General features: G+C 38.6%; 1 protein-coding gene across 1 annotated transcript; it reads right to left on the bottom strand.

Annotated features, from left to right (window-relative positions):
• Positions 1 to 1,021: 1,021 nt before the first annotated feature.
• LOC139947463 (protein SPEC3-like) lies at positions 1,022 to 11,626 on the bottom strand. Its single transcript, XM_071945379.1, has 3 exons — positions 11,190 to 11,626; positions 4,410 to 4,592; positions 1,022 to 3,455 (listed from the first exon to the last, which is right to left on the bottom strand). Exons 1-3 carry the CDS (start codon positions 11,341 to 11,343, stop codon positions 3,256 to 3,258), a joined length of 537 nt encoding a protein of 178 aa, XP_071801480.1. The 5' UTR covers positions 11,344 to 11,626; the 3' UTR covers positions 1,022 to 3,255.
• Positions 11,627 to 15,849: the final 4,223 nt, after the last annotated feature.

Genomic DNA, 15,849 nt, shown 5'->3' with positions numbered 1-15,849 from the left:
AGAGTGAGCCTATTAAAGACAGACATTGAAATACAACGAACACGTGACGTCATACCTGTAATGGACACTGTGAAAATGCGATATTTACTGTTCAGTTTGCGCAAGAGCAACCTAACTTAAATGATTTTTTGCTATAACCTATATTTGGCTCGGGCCAACACATTAGTACTAGAAACCTAATATATGTATTTATGTGCGTTTAGTTCGTCAGCTACGGCGTTGCTTTTTTATTTTTGAAGCGAAACTGTTTCCCGTTTACACGCCTTCTAGAGTACTTAATTGGTTACTGCGGCAAATAACGATAGTCTAGTCACAAAACAATTTTTTTTTTAAATAACAGCAACAGGGCAAACTATGTTCAAATAACAAGGTAGAAACAACTACAGTAGTGGGATGCAGGGGATGCTTATTGTACAAACTCAAAAAAACTCAACATCCCCTTTAATATTCAAATCAGAGGAGGCTGTCACTGACATAAAGAGGCTCGCGGACGGTAGCCCATAACCAGTTCCAAGCACTTGACATTGCAGAACCTGTTCACTCAAAAAATGAAAATATATACTTTCTCCGGAGATTGTCGAGTTTCTCCTTAGGGCACTCGGCCGTCATTCATGAGCACTACTCGGTGCCAGTCTGGCTCCGGCCAACGTCCTCTATACATGTATATTCAACCTCACTCACAACGGTGTTTTTAAAATTTTATTTGGGCTTTCCCTCTTATCACTGCCAAGGGCATCTACCTGACGATTTCAGGAATCCAATCTGGGTAGATAAACACGAGATGGGCATTCGGGTGATTGGACACAATCCAGTTAGCGAAATCCCCTGACTAATTTAAATGATAAACTCCGATAGTGCCATACTAGAATCGCGGTGGATATGGCTTCAAGTTTAAAGGTACGCCACTCGAATATCAATTTCTCTGTTTGTTAACTTACTTCGCTCCCGACACGCAAGAAACATCTTATATGATTTAACATAAACACCAGTTGCATGAACATAAGTTGATTCCACACTCATATTTTTTAAAATAGATCATTGTTTTATTACAAGTGCCCAAAATATTTACATGGTACAAAGGTACGATACACAACACCAATGCACAGCTATAATAGCAAAGAGCTTTAGTATAAAACATGAACGGTAAAAACCTATGATAAACATATTGATTGGGTTGGATATCTCATTATACATTTAGATGTGGATCCACCATGTTTTTTGAAACCAGGAAGAAGCACAGAAGCCCCATCTCCGGTGTCATCCAGAACAAATCAAAATGTGCTTATCATATTAATAAAAATAATAAAACGCATACAAACGGGGGAAACAGTTTAAAAAGATACATTGTTTGAAGATGATTGTAGGTGCATCCAAAAACCTAATCAGAGTTGAATACATAAAAAACAAGTCAGCTTGTTCGATGACAGAAAAAAAAACCTTGCCTTCATTGAATAGCTTAAAAGTTGTGCGCTAGAAATAAAACTCTGTCCCTGTACATTTTGTAAGGGAAAACTGAATGATCGTTTGTACACTCTCATAAAAATAACTTGGATACACATTTTAAGATAAGAACAAGACGATAAGTGTTGGCATCTCCTTCACTGTTTCTTTACACAGTAACTCATTGTTTACACAGTTGCAGGTATAAAAGGTAAATCTACATCGCTACCGTTGTTTGCGTTTAATTCAAAATCCTTATTCCTCCTTCCCTTTTTTCTCATTACACCTTTGCGACTGCTAGATCCAATAGGCCCATATATATATGCTCACCGTTTGCGCAGGGAGATGTTGACTTTGTCCACGCGAATCAAGGCCCTAATACGAATTAAGTAGAAAACTTCGCACGGAACCACGGATGGTGATATTAATAACGAGAGGTGAACAAACTTTAGATGTTTGTATTCGAAATTGGAGGTGGGGGGGGTTGAAATATATGTCCTTGTTTTGATTGGGATGCCGTTCAGTCCAGACACCCATACAAAAACAATGACACTTGCATCTTGTTAAAACTGCTATATTTAAGTCTACCTTAAAAAAAAAAAATATTTTAAGTGCATTTCGAATCAGCTACTGGATTGTGCGTGTATAATTAGTTCTACACTAAGGATAATAGTTATTTTTCAAAGGCAGTCATATTTTACATATAGTAATAATCAAGTATTTACAATCGTGTTAAACAAACATTGTTCAAAATACAAAACCACTCATAATAATAAATTCTTTTTTTTTCCCCTTTTAAACTTAGAATCTAAAAGGACTTCATATCAACTTTGTATATTGTACTTTTATTGTTGTATTGTGTCTGTACCCATTCGTTAGTTCCAGATGTTAGAGCATATAATAGGCCTGCTTGACATTTAACATGTTTACTCTTACACATCTTCCCCATCGAACTGTCAATACGTTGATATGTTTGTATTCCACACCATCGAACTGCCAATACGTTGAAATATTTGTTTAACTATGGTGTGAGTGTACAACATTACACAAAAGCAAACACACTTTAGAACTAGTAAGTCAAGGTCACATTGTTCGCTTAAAATACTTAGTAAAGGAAAGAAAGGTCTTAAGAAGCATTAAATCAAATGGCATTATACAGAGACAGATCAACAGCGAGTGCATTCAAAAATGATATGAATTATAAATCTATTTTAAAAAGGGGAAAACCCTGCTTCAAAAACAACAAGAAATGTTGAAACCAATAGTGGGAGTACATTGCTGTTCCCTTTGACAATATCTATACTAAGGATATTGTTTATCGGGCGGCAGCCATCTTTGTCAAGTTCCCTGTGTCAAATAACATAACGTTGATTATTTTGTGTTAACTAAAAGGGAAACAGACTATGTTCTGACTAGTTGCAATAGAAATGCTGTAATCAGATAGGTTAATTTTATTTTGTAAAAGGGCGACATTTCAATTTGCATTCCATTCTGTGGTATTTCAGTTGTCTCATCCATCCGTAGATTGTGTGTTAAAAAACTTTGTGTGATATGTTAGACACATTACTATAATTAGGGTAAACTTGTCTGTATACAACCAAACCAAACAGTGCAATAGTGGCCACCATACCTCAAAAGGCTAATTATAGTTATGTCTGATAATTATTTTCCTAACCCCAGTGTGCATCAACATACTGTTACATGGCAATTGGAGCCACTTTCTCCAATAAAAAAAGGCGGATTTTAACTCCAAAGTTTATTCTCATGTCAGAGAACATCATCATGAATCCCGCGCTTGCAATCGACTGATCTCGACTATTGCCCGTTCTCGTACGGTACTTCACCGGGCTGGGTGACCGTCTTCTCCTCCATTGGCATGCTTTGGGGTTGTTGGGTGTAGCCCGGTGGTGGTGCTCCCGGGTTGCCTGACTGAGGGTACTGTGTTACAACCATTGGCTGAGCTGCTGGGGTTGATGTGATGATGGTGGTACTCTGTTGGGGCGAGTGGTAGTCAGCTGTAGAGTGGAGAGAAGACAAAGAGGAATTGATAAAACATCAATCACTAAGGATTAAGTGCAACCTCCGTTGCTTCAATATGCACGCGAGGTATTATGAAAGTAAACATCAGAACCTAGAATGCGTTGCCATGTTTAAAAAAAAAAAAAAAAAAAAGTCCAGCACAATGGCTTCACCATCGCTCGTGGGATTTAACGTTCTAAAATCAGCCAAAATAAAGAATCACTTACAGGGAACGATTTCATTCAACATTTTCGAATAAGAAAATATTCAGACTGAAAAGTTTTGTGCATACAGTGCATGCTAATATTGAGAAGCAGATGATGATTTGTGAGTAACAACTGATACATTTTGTGTATCTTTTTACTCTGCTATGCAAGGGAAATCGTTCACTGACAAAACTGATGTGTTGTTGAGCATACATTTGTTAATGAATAGGAAAACTACAAGTATAATATTCATGCATAAAATATACAGCCCGAGTTTAAATGTCAATAAACCAATGTGTCTTTTCAGCCAGATGGTGATGTCAGACCCACGATCGAGCAAAATAGCAAACGATTCTCCTTTATACATGGAGTAATATAATATGTCGACAGGAAATTTCGTTTGAACACGAACAATATTCAGATTCTGATCTCACATCAAGGAACCTTTTACTTATCATGCATAATAATGTTATTGAGAAAATTATAATTGCGTATCCCCCCCCCCCCTTAGACTTGACTTAAGTCCCAATCCTGTGAGAGTACTTTTATTTCTAATCCCATCGCCAGAACGTCAGAAAACTCCCACAACCTGTGCCATTTTCGGGAGCTACATTTTGACGGCGGATATGCTTCTGGGACCTCTCGCACAAGAACGGGACTTGAATCAAGTCTACCCCCCCCCCCCCCAGACCAGTGTCACTTCTGACCAGGGAGTGATGTGCGTGAAGACATTTTGAAACTTACCGGAAAGACCGAGGAAGGCAATTCCCCACATGATGCTCCAGATCCATCCGATCAGGAAGATCCAGCAGGTCAGCAATTGGAGAAGTCCAACAAACACGTTCAGCAGACACGTACCCACCTTACCAGCGCCCTCTTGACCTGGGTTACCGCAGCAAAACACAGAGAAACCAGCAACGATCGTTCCTGTACGATAACAAAAATTTTGAGTTATAAGCAACATATCAATAGAATTTTTCAAATGTTAATGTTAAATGTAGCATTATTTTATTTTTATATTGTTTACTTTTGATATTTAGCTATACCTTTTAAAAATTGTATTTATGCCACATTTAATGTTAACTATGCCTGAAATTCTTCATCAAATTCAAAATTTTAATTAACATGCAAGCAATAATAATTGTCAACAGGGTCCCCATTGTCACATCAAGCTTTGAGATGCACCCGTTTCCAAATGAATGAAGGGGGGTTGGAATTGCACATCTCCAGTCAAAATGAAAAAAAAATAATGCTATTTAGTATAAACCGAACACTCTGCATGTTGTAGAAAAAAAAATCATATCATATTTGAAATGTGACGTCAGGACTTTTTTTTATTTTCAAGTAAACGAACACAGTTTGCTTATTATATAGGCAATATGCATCTAAGGACTCCTATATTAGAAAATGACGAATAATATGATACAAATTTAACCTTGGAGCCCATAGAGAGCTCTATATATAAACATTGTCTATGAACTGAACACAGGGTATCTATGGGTTACCTAAAATCGTTAGTAATTACCAATACCGTCGGGCAATTAAGTACCAATGCCACACAATCATACCAGTATTACTCCCTCCACGAAAAGTTGAGAGAGATAACATTAAACAATGTCTTCTATGTGCACGACCTTTTTATTTCTGCACAAACACGGTTTAGAGCGACGTGGGTTTAATCGACTTATATTGAACCACTTGTTTTCCTGCATACTTTGTCGAAATTACGGGTTTTTTCCCCTGTGACATCCGTCTCCCTGTGTGGAGTAAGGAAGCACCTCCCTCTAAATCATGCACAATCTAATCTCTACGGGAGCACTTTTCGAGTGCCACACCATGAACAACTTGCTGTCACGGGCTCCTCACAAGCCACGTGACTCGGCTCGTGTCCGTAACCCCAGAAGACGTTTTATTGAACGCCTGCAAAGCGTAGGTATTTTGCCCCAGCTATGCCTATATCTTCCCTTTAGCTTGGGTTTTATCCCTTTGCATCTTCGTAATGACCAACTCACATTTCCTGTATGTGGAGTACAGTTCCCAGGAGGGGCTTCAGGTAAAAGCTCTAAAAAAAATAACGCAACTGTCATTCTTCTTTCCAATTCGCAGTCGCGATTTACGACGGAATGTAGCCATATGCCTTTTTTCGGCGAGTGTGATTAGAAAAGAAATGGTCTGCCTTAATTGCGAGATCGACAGAGCTTGCTTTTTTGTTTAACCAGATTCCGGATAATTTATCCCTCTGTCAAGCGCTTCGTATAGAATCATTATTGACTGAAGCCTGCGTTACGCTCTTATTTCATTTTGCGCTGACTCTTAACTTTCAGATCTGCCGACGACTCGACGAACTGTTTTCCAATGAATGCACAACGTGGATTGATGTTTGATCAAAAATAACTACAGGAGGGGGCATGGTTGTTTGCAAAAAACAGGATTTGATAATGTATAGGTAATAATATGTTTGATTTTGCAGCCGTAGCACAGCCCATGGGAGAAGAACAACATTTTAATAGATGTGTGCCCCCTTTCTTCATACCAAAATTTGAAGAAGAAGAAAATAAAAAGTGAAATCTCCTTAGACGAGTAGAATGGTATCAATGTGTTATCCCATTGAGCATTTGCATGAATCTTGCCGGCAAAATGTCCAGTCTATGAGGCCTTTTTTGCAAGCATGAAATGCCATAGGTTAACATGGTCCGAAAAAGGTCCATTTTCATCTTTGATACGTACGATCTAATCACTTATATTTCATAGCTACCAGACTACTCCCTATGTAATATTCCATACCTTGGCCATCCACAGAGGGGTAAAAACAACTCGGGATGTCTACATGGCTAAGTCCTTCCTTACTTGGGGATAAGTGGTATACCATCTACGGCAATATTGGAAACTACTAGAATAACCACATCATTTGATGAAAAACCCTCAGATGGGAGTTCCACTTGATCCTCAAACTGAAGCTAGGTAACCCCACAACAATATTTATGATTAAAAAACATTCGTTTTGGAAAAAAGTTGAAAAGACATGGGCATGCTCGTATGAATCCGTCAATGGACAACAGTAATTTTAAAGGAGGATTCCCATTTTCGAGGTTTTGTTTTTGTCTTGTTTTGTTTGTTTGGTTGTATTTTATTTATTTATTTTTTTTTTTTTTTGGGGGGGCTCGAAAAAATAATTACGCCTTCAAGCAATCTATGACTTAAACATTTTTAAGAAAAAAGGTAACAAATCCTGTTCTGTGAGTTGGTCTATTTGTACAGTAGAGACGAAAAACACAGTGGACCATTAAGTGATGACGTTATTAGTAATTAACAAATCAAATGAAAGCGCTCACAAATTGACAATTAAAACGTAGTTTAACACGGTAAAGTAAACAATGGACATCTTCCGGCACTTATAAGTTGCGAGTTAATTAAACCCGAGTGACGTGTGAAGTTAAACATGTTTGTCTTATGCTGAATTGTTTCTACCGCATACGACCGTACTATATATGTTTTATATTATTCACAAGTTGGTCCAAGGAGCGACATAAAAGTGGGGAACAGGCATGGGTAACTATACGTCATTTTGTCTGATGTGGAAGAGACGTTTTCTTTGAATAATATCGGACCCGAAATATGATTGATGCAGGGAACGATTTCATCCTGCACTCTTTGGTTTTACAATATTTTGACAGAACAGACTTTGTACACACTGCAACTGAATGCTATTACTAGCAATGTGCGATTCCTGAGTAGCAACAGAACATTTTGGATAGCTTTCTACTCTGGTATGCAAGGGAAATTGTTCATTGTTGATGGCATCAATATTGTGGTATTCATACAATATCGTCAGCAACAATAACAGAAAAAAAGCCCAGTGAATGTTTTTTTACTTGATGAAAAATAATACTACATTAGGGCCTAATAACAAAGTACTAACATGTGTCGCATCGAGGCTTTAGACTAATGTTGCATGTACTGTAGCAGCTTGTCTGGATCAAATTACAGTGAATTTTCTACATTACGGAGCCTAAAATAAACTGGGAACAACCAACACATCCGAGACCCGATAGAGCTGATGTCTAGCTAGGGATTGCTGTAATGTGCTTAAAAGGAAAATCCGTAAAAAGGGCATGACATTTGGAAGTCCCTATCGACACCATTCTTGTTTATGCAGGACGTTGTAAAAAAAGAGATCGAAATTTTGTGGATATAAATCAATGCTTAAGTAAACGAGAGAGAATTTAGCTTAGGTTATGGCAACATATCTATTTAAAGAAATATGTCATGACGAGTTTGCCACTCTACTAAAAAAAAACTCCCGGGTCAGAGTTGACCCGGATCTCGGATCACAGTGGGCCGTCATAATCATGGATCACGCACGGAAGAGTAATAATGTTAAACTGTTTTAAAACCGACGGACCGTTGCTATCGCCATTGTTCAAAACAACATGTCTATTTCGCGAAACTAATTCACGAAGAAATTTAATCGTCTGGATTTAACTTGACAAACTTATATTATAAACTGAGATTTTCAAGTGTCATTGGCGTGGGTCTAACCTAATGCATTCCCTCAATTATCTCATTAATCCCAAATAAGAAAACGATTCAAACCGCGTTGAAAATTTGCATCTAAATAGGTGAATAATTCTGAATGAATTCAAAATATTATCGCAGTAATCCATGCGCCTTATCATGGAACGACCGATTCTACACACTCTCTTCCGAAACTGAAGCAATAAAAGCAAACACCAAAATGGATATCAGATTTCTCACATTGCATCGCGAGGACACATCGCGTCGAAACCGAAAGGCAGTAGGAATAGAAGATTTCGATAAAAATGTAAATCCCCCACTCAAGTCTCCGTATGGCTTCCGCAACGAGGAAGCACCACGGTGTAGGATTCTGCCTCTTTATTGCACAGACATGTAAACTGAATACAAGCACTGCCCCAGGTATTTTTATTTGCCAGTTAGTTAGCCCCCCCCCCCCTTCTCTACCAACCGAAAAAATAAAACCATAGACTCGCAAAGATGCTGCGGATGATGATGACGCGTTCATTCTAAACTCGAGGGCAACTCTATACACTCCTCTCTTTAGTATACAAGTGTAAAGAAACACCGTGGATCAATTTTCCCTGACAACCACTGGGGCTCACTCTATGGTTGCAAAAAGCGTTTTGCAATCATAGGGCAATTGCTGCCCCCACAAATAGCCCGTGGCCATGCCCACCAACTATATCTTCCAATGGACATTCAGTGTTTTGTCTCCTCTATGAATTACTGCACTCCCAAACTCTGTCCCTAAAGTTGTTTGTGTGAAAAGAAATGTTCAAAGCAGACTGATACTATCGAAGAAGATAATAAGACTGCGATTGAGAAATGTCAAAGAGCTAAGTGAGAAGCACCTTTTTTAGTGCACGATTTTCAGTATCTGCAGACACTACCTTCTAACACGGGGTTGTCTGTACTTTCATTTTTATTTTTCAATTCACAGTAGGATAAGCATCGTTATATATAAATTGTAATGCAGGGCCCGTGGGTGAAAACAAGGGGTCTGAGGCTGGAGGATAGTTTCCACCTGAGTTGTCGTTAAAAACGCGAGTACCAGCATAATATGTGAAGAATATTTGTTTCTATTAAAAAAACTATCAATAATATTTCACTGTAGGAGTACGGTAGTCGGCGGCATTTTCTGTTTTAATCGGCAGGGTGAAGGGACTTTTTTCTATTGCAGAATGTTGCAAGAATAATAATAACCAAATGGCTGATAGCACAAACGATAGGCAACCAAATATGGAAGTATTCGAAATGCCTTTCCCAAAAGTCCTAGGCACAACTTAATCGGGAAAAGGGTGTCCAAAAAAAACCCAATGCCATGCATGCATGCTCCCCTGCTATGCCGAATCTTACATTACAATGGATGCTTACAATTTACATTCCCGAAGGGGGGGCCAACAAAACTTTCACATGTTCTAATCGCTTTTATTCTCAGTCCAATTGATGACGTGCATGCAGCGAGAGAAAACAAGTGCAGCAACTGTACCCTGTTTGCGTGCAGGCTGTGAGGACACCCGTAGCGATGCCAGTTTTTAATAATAGAAAAACATGTAGAAATACATCGATATTTATGGATATAGAGTAAATGGATGGATCTATCTATCTTTCTTGTCCAGGGTGAGGTACGAAGTGTCCTGACACCTACTACAAAACCTATAATTATATTTTTACATGAATCATTTGCGCTTAATTTAAATTCGGACACTTAATGTTTTTTTCCCCCTTAAGTTAGGAATGATACATGACCTATAGACAACTAACTTGATTTTGTTTCAATGCAGGGCCGAACAGTTTTAGGGTTTTAGGGATAAGAGATCTAGTCACAAAATATTAGTTGTTTCAAAAAAAAATTAATGATTAACCTGAAAGTGAGTTTGTGGCCGTTCTTTAGATCTTTAACCAATAGTCGGTGTTTTTTTTAATACAAATAAAACAAGTGTATTTATCAAATAAAAAAAAAATAAAAAAAACATTATGTGTCTCCCGGAACACATCATTGATGTAAATTTTACGAGTTAGTTGGACATGCATGGCGTGTGTATCTATAAACCCATACATCATTTCCCCCAGTAGAATGCGGTTTACATTGGTAAAGCTACTCAACCCATGTTCGCCAAGGTTACACGAAATAGTTAAGCTTGTTTCCCATATGACCATACTATGATACTTGCCATCCTTGGCATTCTTTCACCATGCACCAACCATAGGCTACCTGAAACATCATGCTGAAACACGCCAAGGTGAGGCGGGGTTTCTTTTGGTGCTAATTCCTTGGTTACGCCATAGCATCACGCACGCGCAGAAGTCATATTAGCATATGGTGTTTGTTTGTTGGTTTGCTCGTGTGAAGCACATTGTTTCCCATTGTCCCTACTACACAACCCCTCATACCTCCTTGCTCATCTTTGAAACCAGGCCTCAAAGATGCAATATTTGAACAGAATGTTAAGTAGTTAATTCAAGGCAGAAAACGGCCGTATAAAGAGACATAGTCAAATAAGGCATGGTGAGTTTAAACAAGATAACAGGCCTATTAAGTGTCGTTTACACACTAGCCCAGCCCAGATCAAGTTTTAGCAACCCCCATGCTGCCACTCACTTTTCTTCTCACAGTGTTATGTTTGTATTCGAAATTGAAGAGGTCCATTGATTCAAATGTTTTTGATTAACATGATGCTTCAGGTGTTTAATGGTTTTGAATTTAAATGGCTTTAACAATTTACTCACAATACTAATATCAGGAGATGTATAAAAGTTCACTCTAAAAATGTTGGAGACTATCCCCAGGCAGGGAGCCTATTTTTTTTTTACCAACGGCCTTTACCCCCAAGACACCTGCTGTGTGCTTGCTTGCATGGTGCTTGTAAAACCTTGACAACCAGGCAACCTGGTGGCTGAATAAATACTAATAAATAACCTGTTAGCAGCAAGCTGGCATTTAGTGAAAACATGAGGCCTATTCTATGAAGAAAAAAAAATACTCACCAATTCCTGGAAGGAAAATGTTGAGGATGAGACATGGCACAGCTGCAGCAATATGCAGGGCGGGAATAGCCTGCCGGCATGCGTTAGGTTGCTTCTCAGTCACCACGACCGTCGTGACCGCTCCTTGCTGTGGTTGTTGAACTACCGTCGTCATGATTCTTAATTCAAAATGCACTCCCTTTTTAACAGTACTCTCTCTCTCTCTCTCTCCCTCTCTTCAAACAATTTATCAGGTGGAAATATTCCCAGATTTTCTCACGGCGACGTGTTGTAACAGAGCATAGAGCGAGTGCTTTCGGTTGTTACAGTAGTAGCAGCGCTGGTAGTGGTTAGGAAAAACTGAGGAGCGAAGCGTGGTTGTGTGTGTTGCACTTGTAGAGTGGCATTGAGATTGAGGTATGTAAAACGCGCGTGTGTGTAAATACTCGGTAGGTTGAGAGCGCACGGGGTTTTGTTGGTTACCGTCTCTAACCTCCCAACCCGCGTTACCATAATAAAAAAGAAAATAGTTCGCTTGAATGCACAGTTTGAGCGACATTCTAAGACGCCTGTTCGCATTCTGAATGAACTCCTTGGAAGACATGGGAGAAGCCTAGATATTGTTGATATAAACACATACATACATACATACATACATACATAAATTGATTTTTTTGGAATGGATTATTTAACACTGAAGAACAAGTTTTTTTTTAGAGGACTACAGAAGTCAACAGATAATTTAACTTCTATAAAATAAATCCACGCTGCCGACGGGCCTTCCGTTAATTAAATGACAACTTTAGAGTAAATTATTTTAAGGCATCTGCATTGATTTATATGATTTTGTAATGAAATCAGCCGGCGTATATTTTTTTTACAACAGCTTTAGCTTCAAGTTCGGGTTCTTCACATTCATCAACACAATTTGCATTATGCCATAGTCTCTGATCAATAATGAAATTAGCATTTGCGTCGCGACAACTCGATTAGCTCTGCCAATATTTGCATGTTTTACCCTAACACCGTAGACCTATATTTGCAGGGCTGGCATAATTATTTTGAATAAAATCAATTGCGTTTCAATCTGTGTCTCTCTCACACATTGCACAATGCATAAAGGCAGGCTTTATTGCCACCTGTTTTGAAAAATAGATATTAAACTAATAGTTAACAACGTCAATCTTGGATTGAAAAATAGATATTAAACTAATAGTTAACAACGTCAATCTTGGATTGAAGTAAAACGTGTGTTCTTGTATGTCCAAACATGAAATTGTGTTCAAATTTTAGCCTTCGAGAAAGACTCCGCAAGGGTCAAAACTATGGACCATTAATTTGTACTTATTTATATCATTTATGCAGTGGCGTAACCAGGGGACGAAAAGCGGTAGGCACCCCCTACCTTCTCGCTTTACAATCGATGTCGAAAACAGGCGTAAAATGGATAGTTCTATACCGTTCATTAAATTTTCCACAACCAACACCAATCATATTTTTGTAGGCAGTTTGCATACACTCATTTAATCCCCCCCCCCCTCAAATTTAATTCCCTACCCTTCAATTGTACAGGTTATGTTGAATCCTTTATCAAAATTTGTCTCATCACCTTCTGATTTTGCAAAAAAATTTCACCGAGGTATAACAATGGAGGAAGGAAATAACTGAATACCTCGTTCCCGCCAGGAGTCGCTTAATTGAATAAAGGTCACATTATATTATATTATATTATATTATATTATGACCTTCCCCTGTATAACGATGCACCATTATCAGTCAAGTGTGGCATGAGGGATTTCTCATGCATTAGTTGGTTTGGAAATCAAATAATTCAAACGGAATCACCATTATGATATGCAAATAGCCAGCATATAGCTGCAGCGGGTGAACAAGTAATCAAGCATTTATCATTTTGATCATTGTTTTGTGTCTTGGATGGTTAATCCCTCGAACAAGTCACCACTGTGAGAGCTCTCAATGACCAAAATGGTTTTTCTTCTGCCACATCCAGAGAAAAAAAATCCACTGGACCTGCTATTTCAGTTTATCCTGGACTGGGGCATCTGTCAACACCTCAAAGTGGTTTACTCGATGTTTAGCAAAATTGTACTACTTTCTAGTGATTGGTTCTTGCACGAAGGAGGGATAAACATTGGTTCTCGCATGGAGGAAGAACCGATCTACTCCATGTTTTTTTGCTACCTTGCAATCCCGAGTTGTAAACCAAGCCGCCACAAGCCTTGATGTAGGCACAGACATTATGCGTTTATTGAGCCATAAGGCAATCAACACCAGGAAGTCGTTATTTGGGGAGAAAAGGTTTGTTTAAACAGGGACCAAAGACAAACCGATGGCATAGTTAAGGCCTTGGCATGAATTATGTGTCAATAAAGAGCGCCCTCTTTTGAATCAAATTCCTTCCGTAACAACAATTATTACAGCGCGTCAAATCCGGGAACAATTTATAATAGTTTGACCTTGGGCCGGATATTGCGGCTTGAGTATTAAATTCGAATAATTTTATTAAAAGACAATAATGTCATTCATTATAGTCGACAACAACAACATTAAAAACATTTAATGCCTAACGCCACTTCATCACTAACTTTTAACTTTAGACTACGAGAGCCAGACGCTTTGAAAGTGATTAGAGCTTTCCAATGAGATATGCCTTCAACAAGTAACCAGATTTCGATGACCCTACTGTTTTACATTGTAAGCTTTAGTCAGCAGAGGGCGGACTTCATTTGCAATTTTTAGGCAGTGACTCTCTTTTGCAGTCAATTTTTACCTAGGGGAAAGAGAGCAGGATTTGTGTTATTTTTCCAGTACAAGGGGGTGTTAAGAAGGGATAAAACTAAAACTAAAAATCCTCTACAAAAGCACGAGATGATCGATCCGATGTAGAACTCTCTTCTGGTGTGCATCCATTGTAAAGGTCGCGCGTTCATTTGCAAAAATTAGTCTGCCACTGGAGTTTGAACAGAGCACGTTTCAACTGTTTCCTCCTACAATGTTATTACACCCCATGGAACCATAACCTTCTTTCTTAGCGTCTGAAGACAATGTGACTAAAATATTAGGCAAGGGGGAAACAGGTTCACCTTTTCCCATCAGTATTCAATTAATTGTTGGCATTGTTCAAAAGATGACCCTAACCGCAGCATGAAGAAACCTTTTGGTTGTGATCGTAGGCTTTACAAATATAATCAATATTATGGGGTATATAGACTAGGAAGAAACTGTTTCACTTCTAACTGACAGGCATGTCACGCACTATAAGCAGTAAAGCATCAATATATGTATTCCTTTGACAATATTGATAATCTGAATTGACTGCATTGGGGGAGGGGAAGGCAGGTTCAGAATGACGTTTCAAGTTGGGAGAGGGGGCGAGAGAAGTGATCTCCTTTTCAATATAAAAAATCCTATAGCTAGCCTTTGAGACAGACTCTGTATGGGTCGAAACGTCAGGCCATTCATAACAGCTCTTTGTTAAAGAGCGCAATTCAATGCAGAGATGGCAATCCTTATTTTTGCAAATTTGTATTTGATATATTTTTTTATACATTATTTGATGTTGACATGTGCAATTAAATTTTCAACTGTGAGACATGTTTGAATAAACCATTTTTGAATTGAGATGACCATGGCGCTTCACATAAACAAAAACGAACAACATCAACAGTACACTATAAACGGGGTTTGGAGATGGCACGTGAAAGCATCAACTATTGGTGAAGATCTTATGGTCCGTAGGAGCTGGTTCCAGGGTCGAGTTGGCTCGAAGATACAATTGAACACTGTTTATGTCTTGGTTTGAACGTACACCTTTCATCGAATGAGATTCACTCAAAAGAATACGTTTTGTACTCGCTGACGATAAAAACTATTGGTTATGGTATAAATCATTTTGAGAAACCTTTCACTGTGAAGTAATATGGTTATATCAAATAAATAAGTTTGAACGCCCAAAAATTTGAGTATGAGAAGGGTTACCGCGTAACGTTTCTCAGATTGTAGGGATTATTTTTCCTGCACGGACATCGCGCAGGATTTTCGGTGATAACTAAAAAAAAAAACGTGACCAACTTTTGTGTTCACATGTTAGCCTAGTTTGATTGTTCTACAAGATTTAAAAGAATCAAACGGTTCAAAAAGCAGTGTTTATACTTAGCCTATAACTTTTTTTATAAGGAGAAAAAAAGCTGGGGCACTTTATTGATTAAGAATGAAGACGGTAATGATGACGACGACCATCGAGAATCCAACCTCTGTTAATCAGATGCACTTTTGGGGGGTTCGTCAAATTGATTCCTCAAAATGACAGTAATAGGTTTTGCGCATGGGGTATTCCTCCCCAGCCGGCCTAATGCATTTTTTTCTTCTGTACCTAAAAATTGCCACTATCGTAGTGCCTTTCCATGGGGATTTTTGTTCTTTCTAAATCGATTCTAAAAAGGGCACAATCCCTTAAAAGAAAATCAGGAAAACAAATTTAGGATGGCAACTCTGTACTACAGAAAAAAAACTTGCCTCCCGAATATCTGACGTCACTCATCCTTGAATGATAAGCAGGTGACCACTCTAGGCGTTTGCCAAGCCGCTGAGGGCGTTTATGTACGCCGCAAGGAGGGCACGCGGTGCTTCTTAAGAGGTATTTAGAGCATGAGGAATTGCC

The sequence above is a fragment of the Asterias amurensis genome, chromosome 1, assembly GCF_032118995.1.
Source record: "Asterias amurensis chromosome 1, ASM3211899v1".
NCBI classification, from domain to species: Eukaryota; Metazoa; Echinodermata; class Asteroidea; order Forcipulatida; family Asteriidae; genus Asterias; species Asterias amurensis.
Note: the sequence above shows the minus strand (reverse complement) of the source record. Positions and strands in the feature narration are given on the sequence as shown.

What these genes read in the sequence shown, in the direction of transcription:
- LOC139947463 (XM_071945379.1), bottom strand. Translation starts at nt 11,343, where the DNA reads ATGACGACGGTAGTTCAACAACCACAGCAAGGAGCGGTCACGACGGTC. An exon ending in CATTTTCCTTCCAGGAATTG is followed by an intron (nt 4,593 to 11,189) that starts GTGAGTATTTTT and finishes GTTATCGTACAG; the next exon opens with GAACGATCGTTGCTGGTTTC. An exon ending in TGCCTTCCTCGGTCTTTCCG is followed by an intron (nt 3,456 to 4,409) that starts GTAAGTTTCAAA and finishes TCCACTCTACAG; the next exon opens with CTGACTACCACTCGCCCCAA.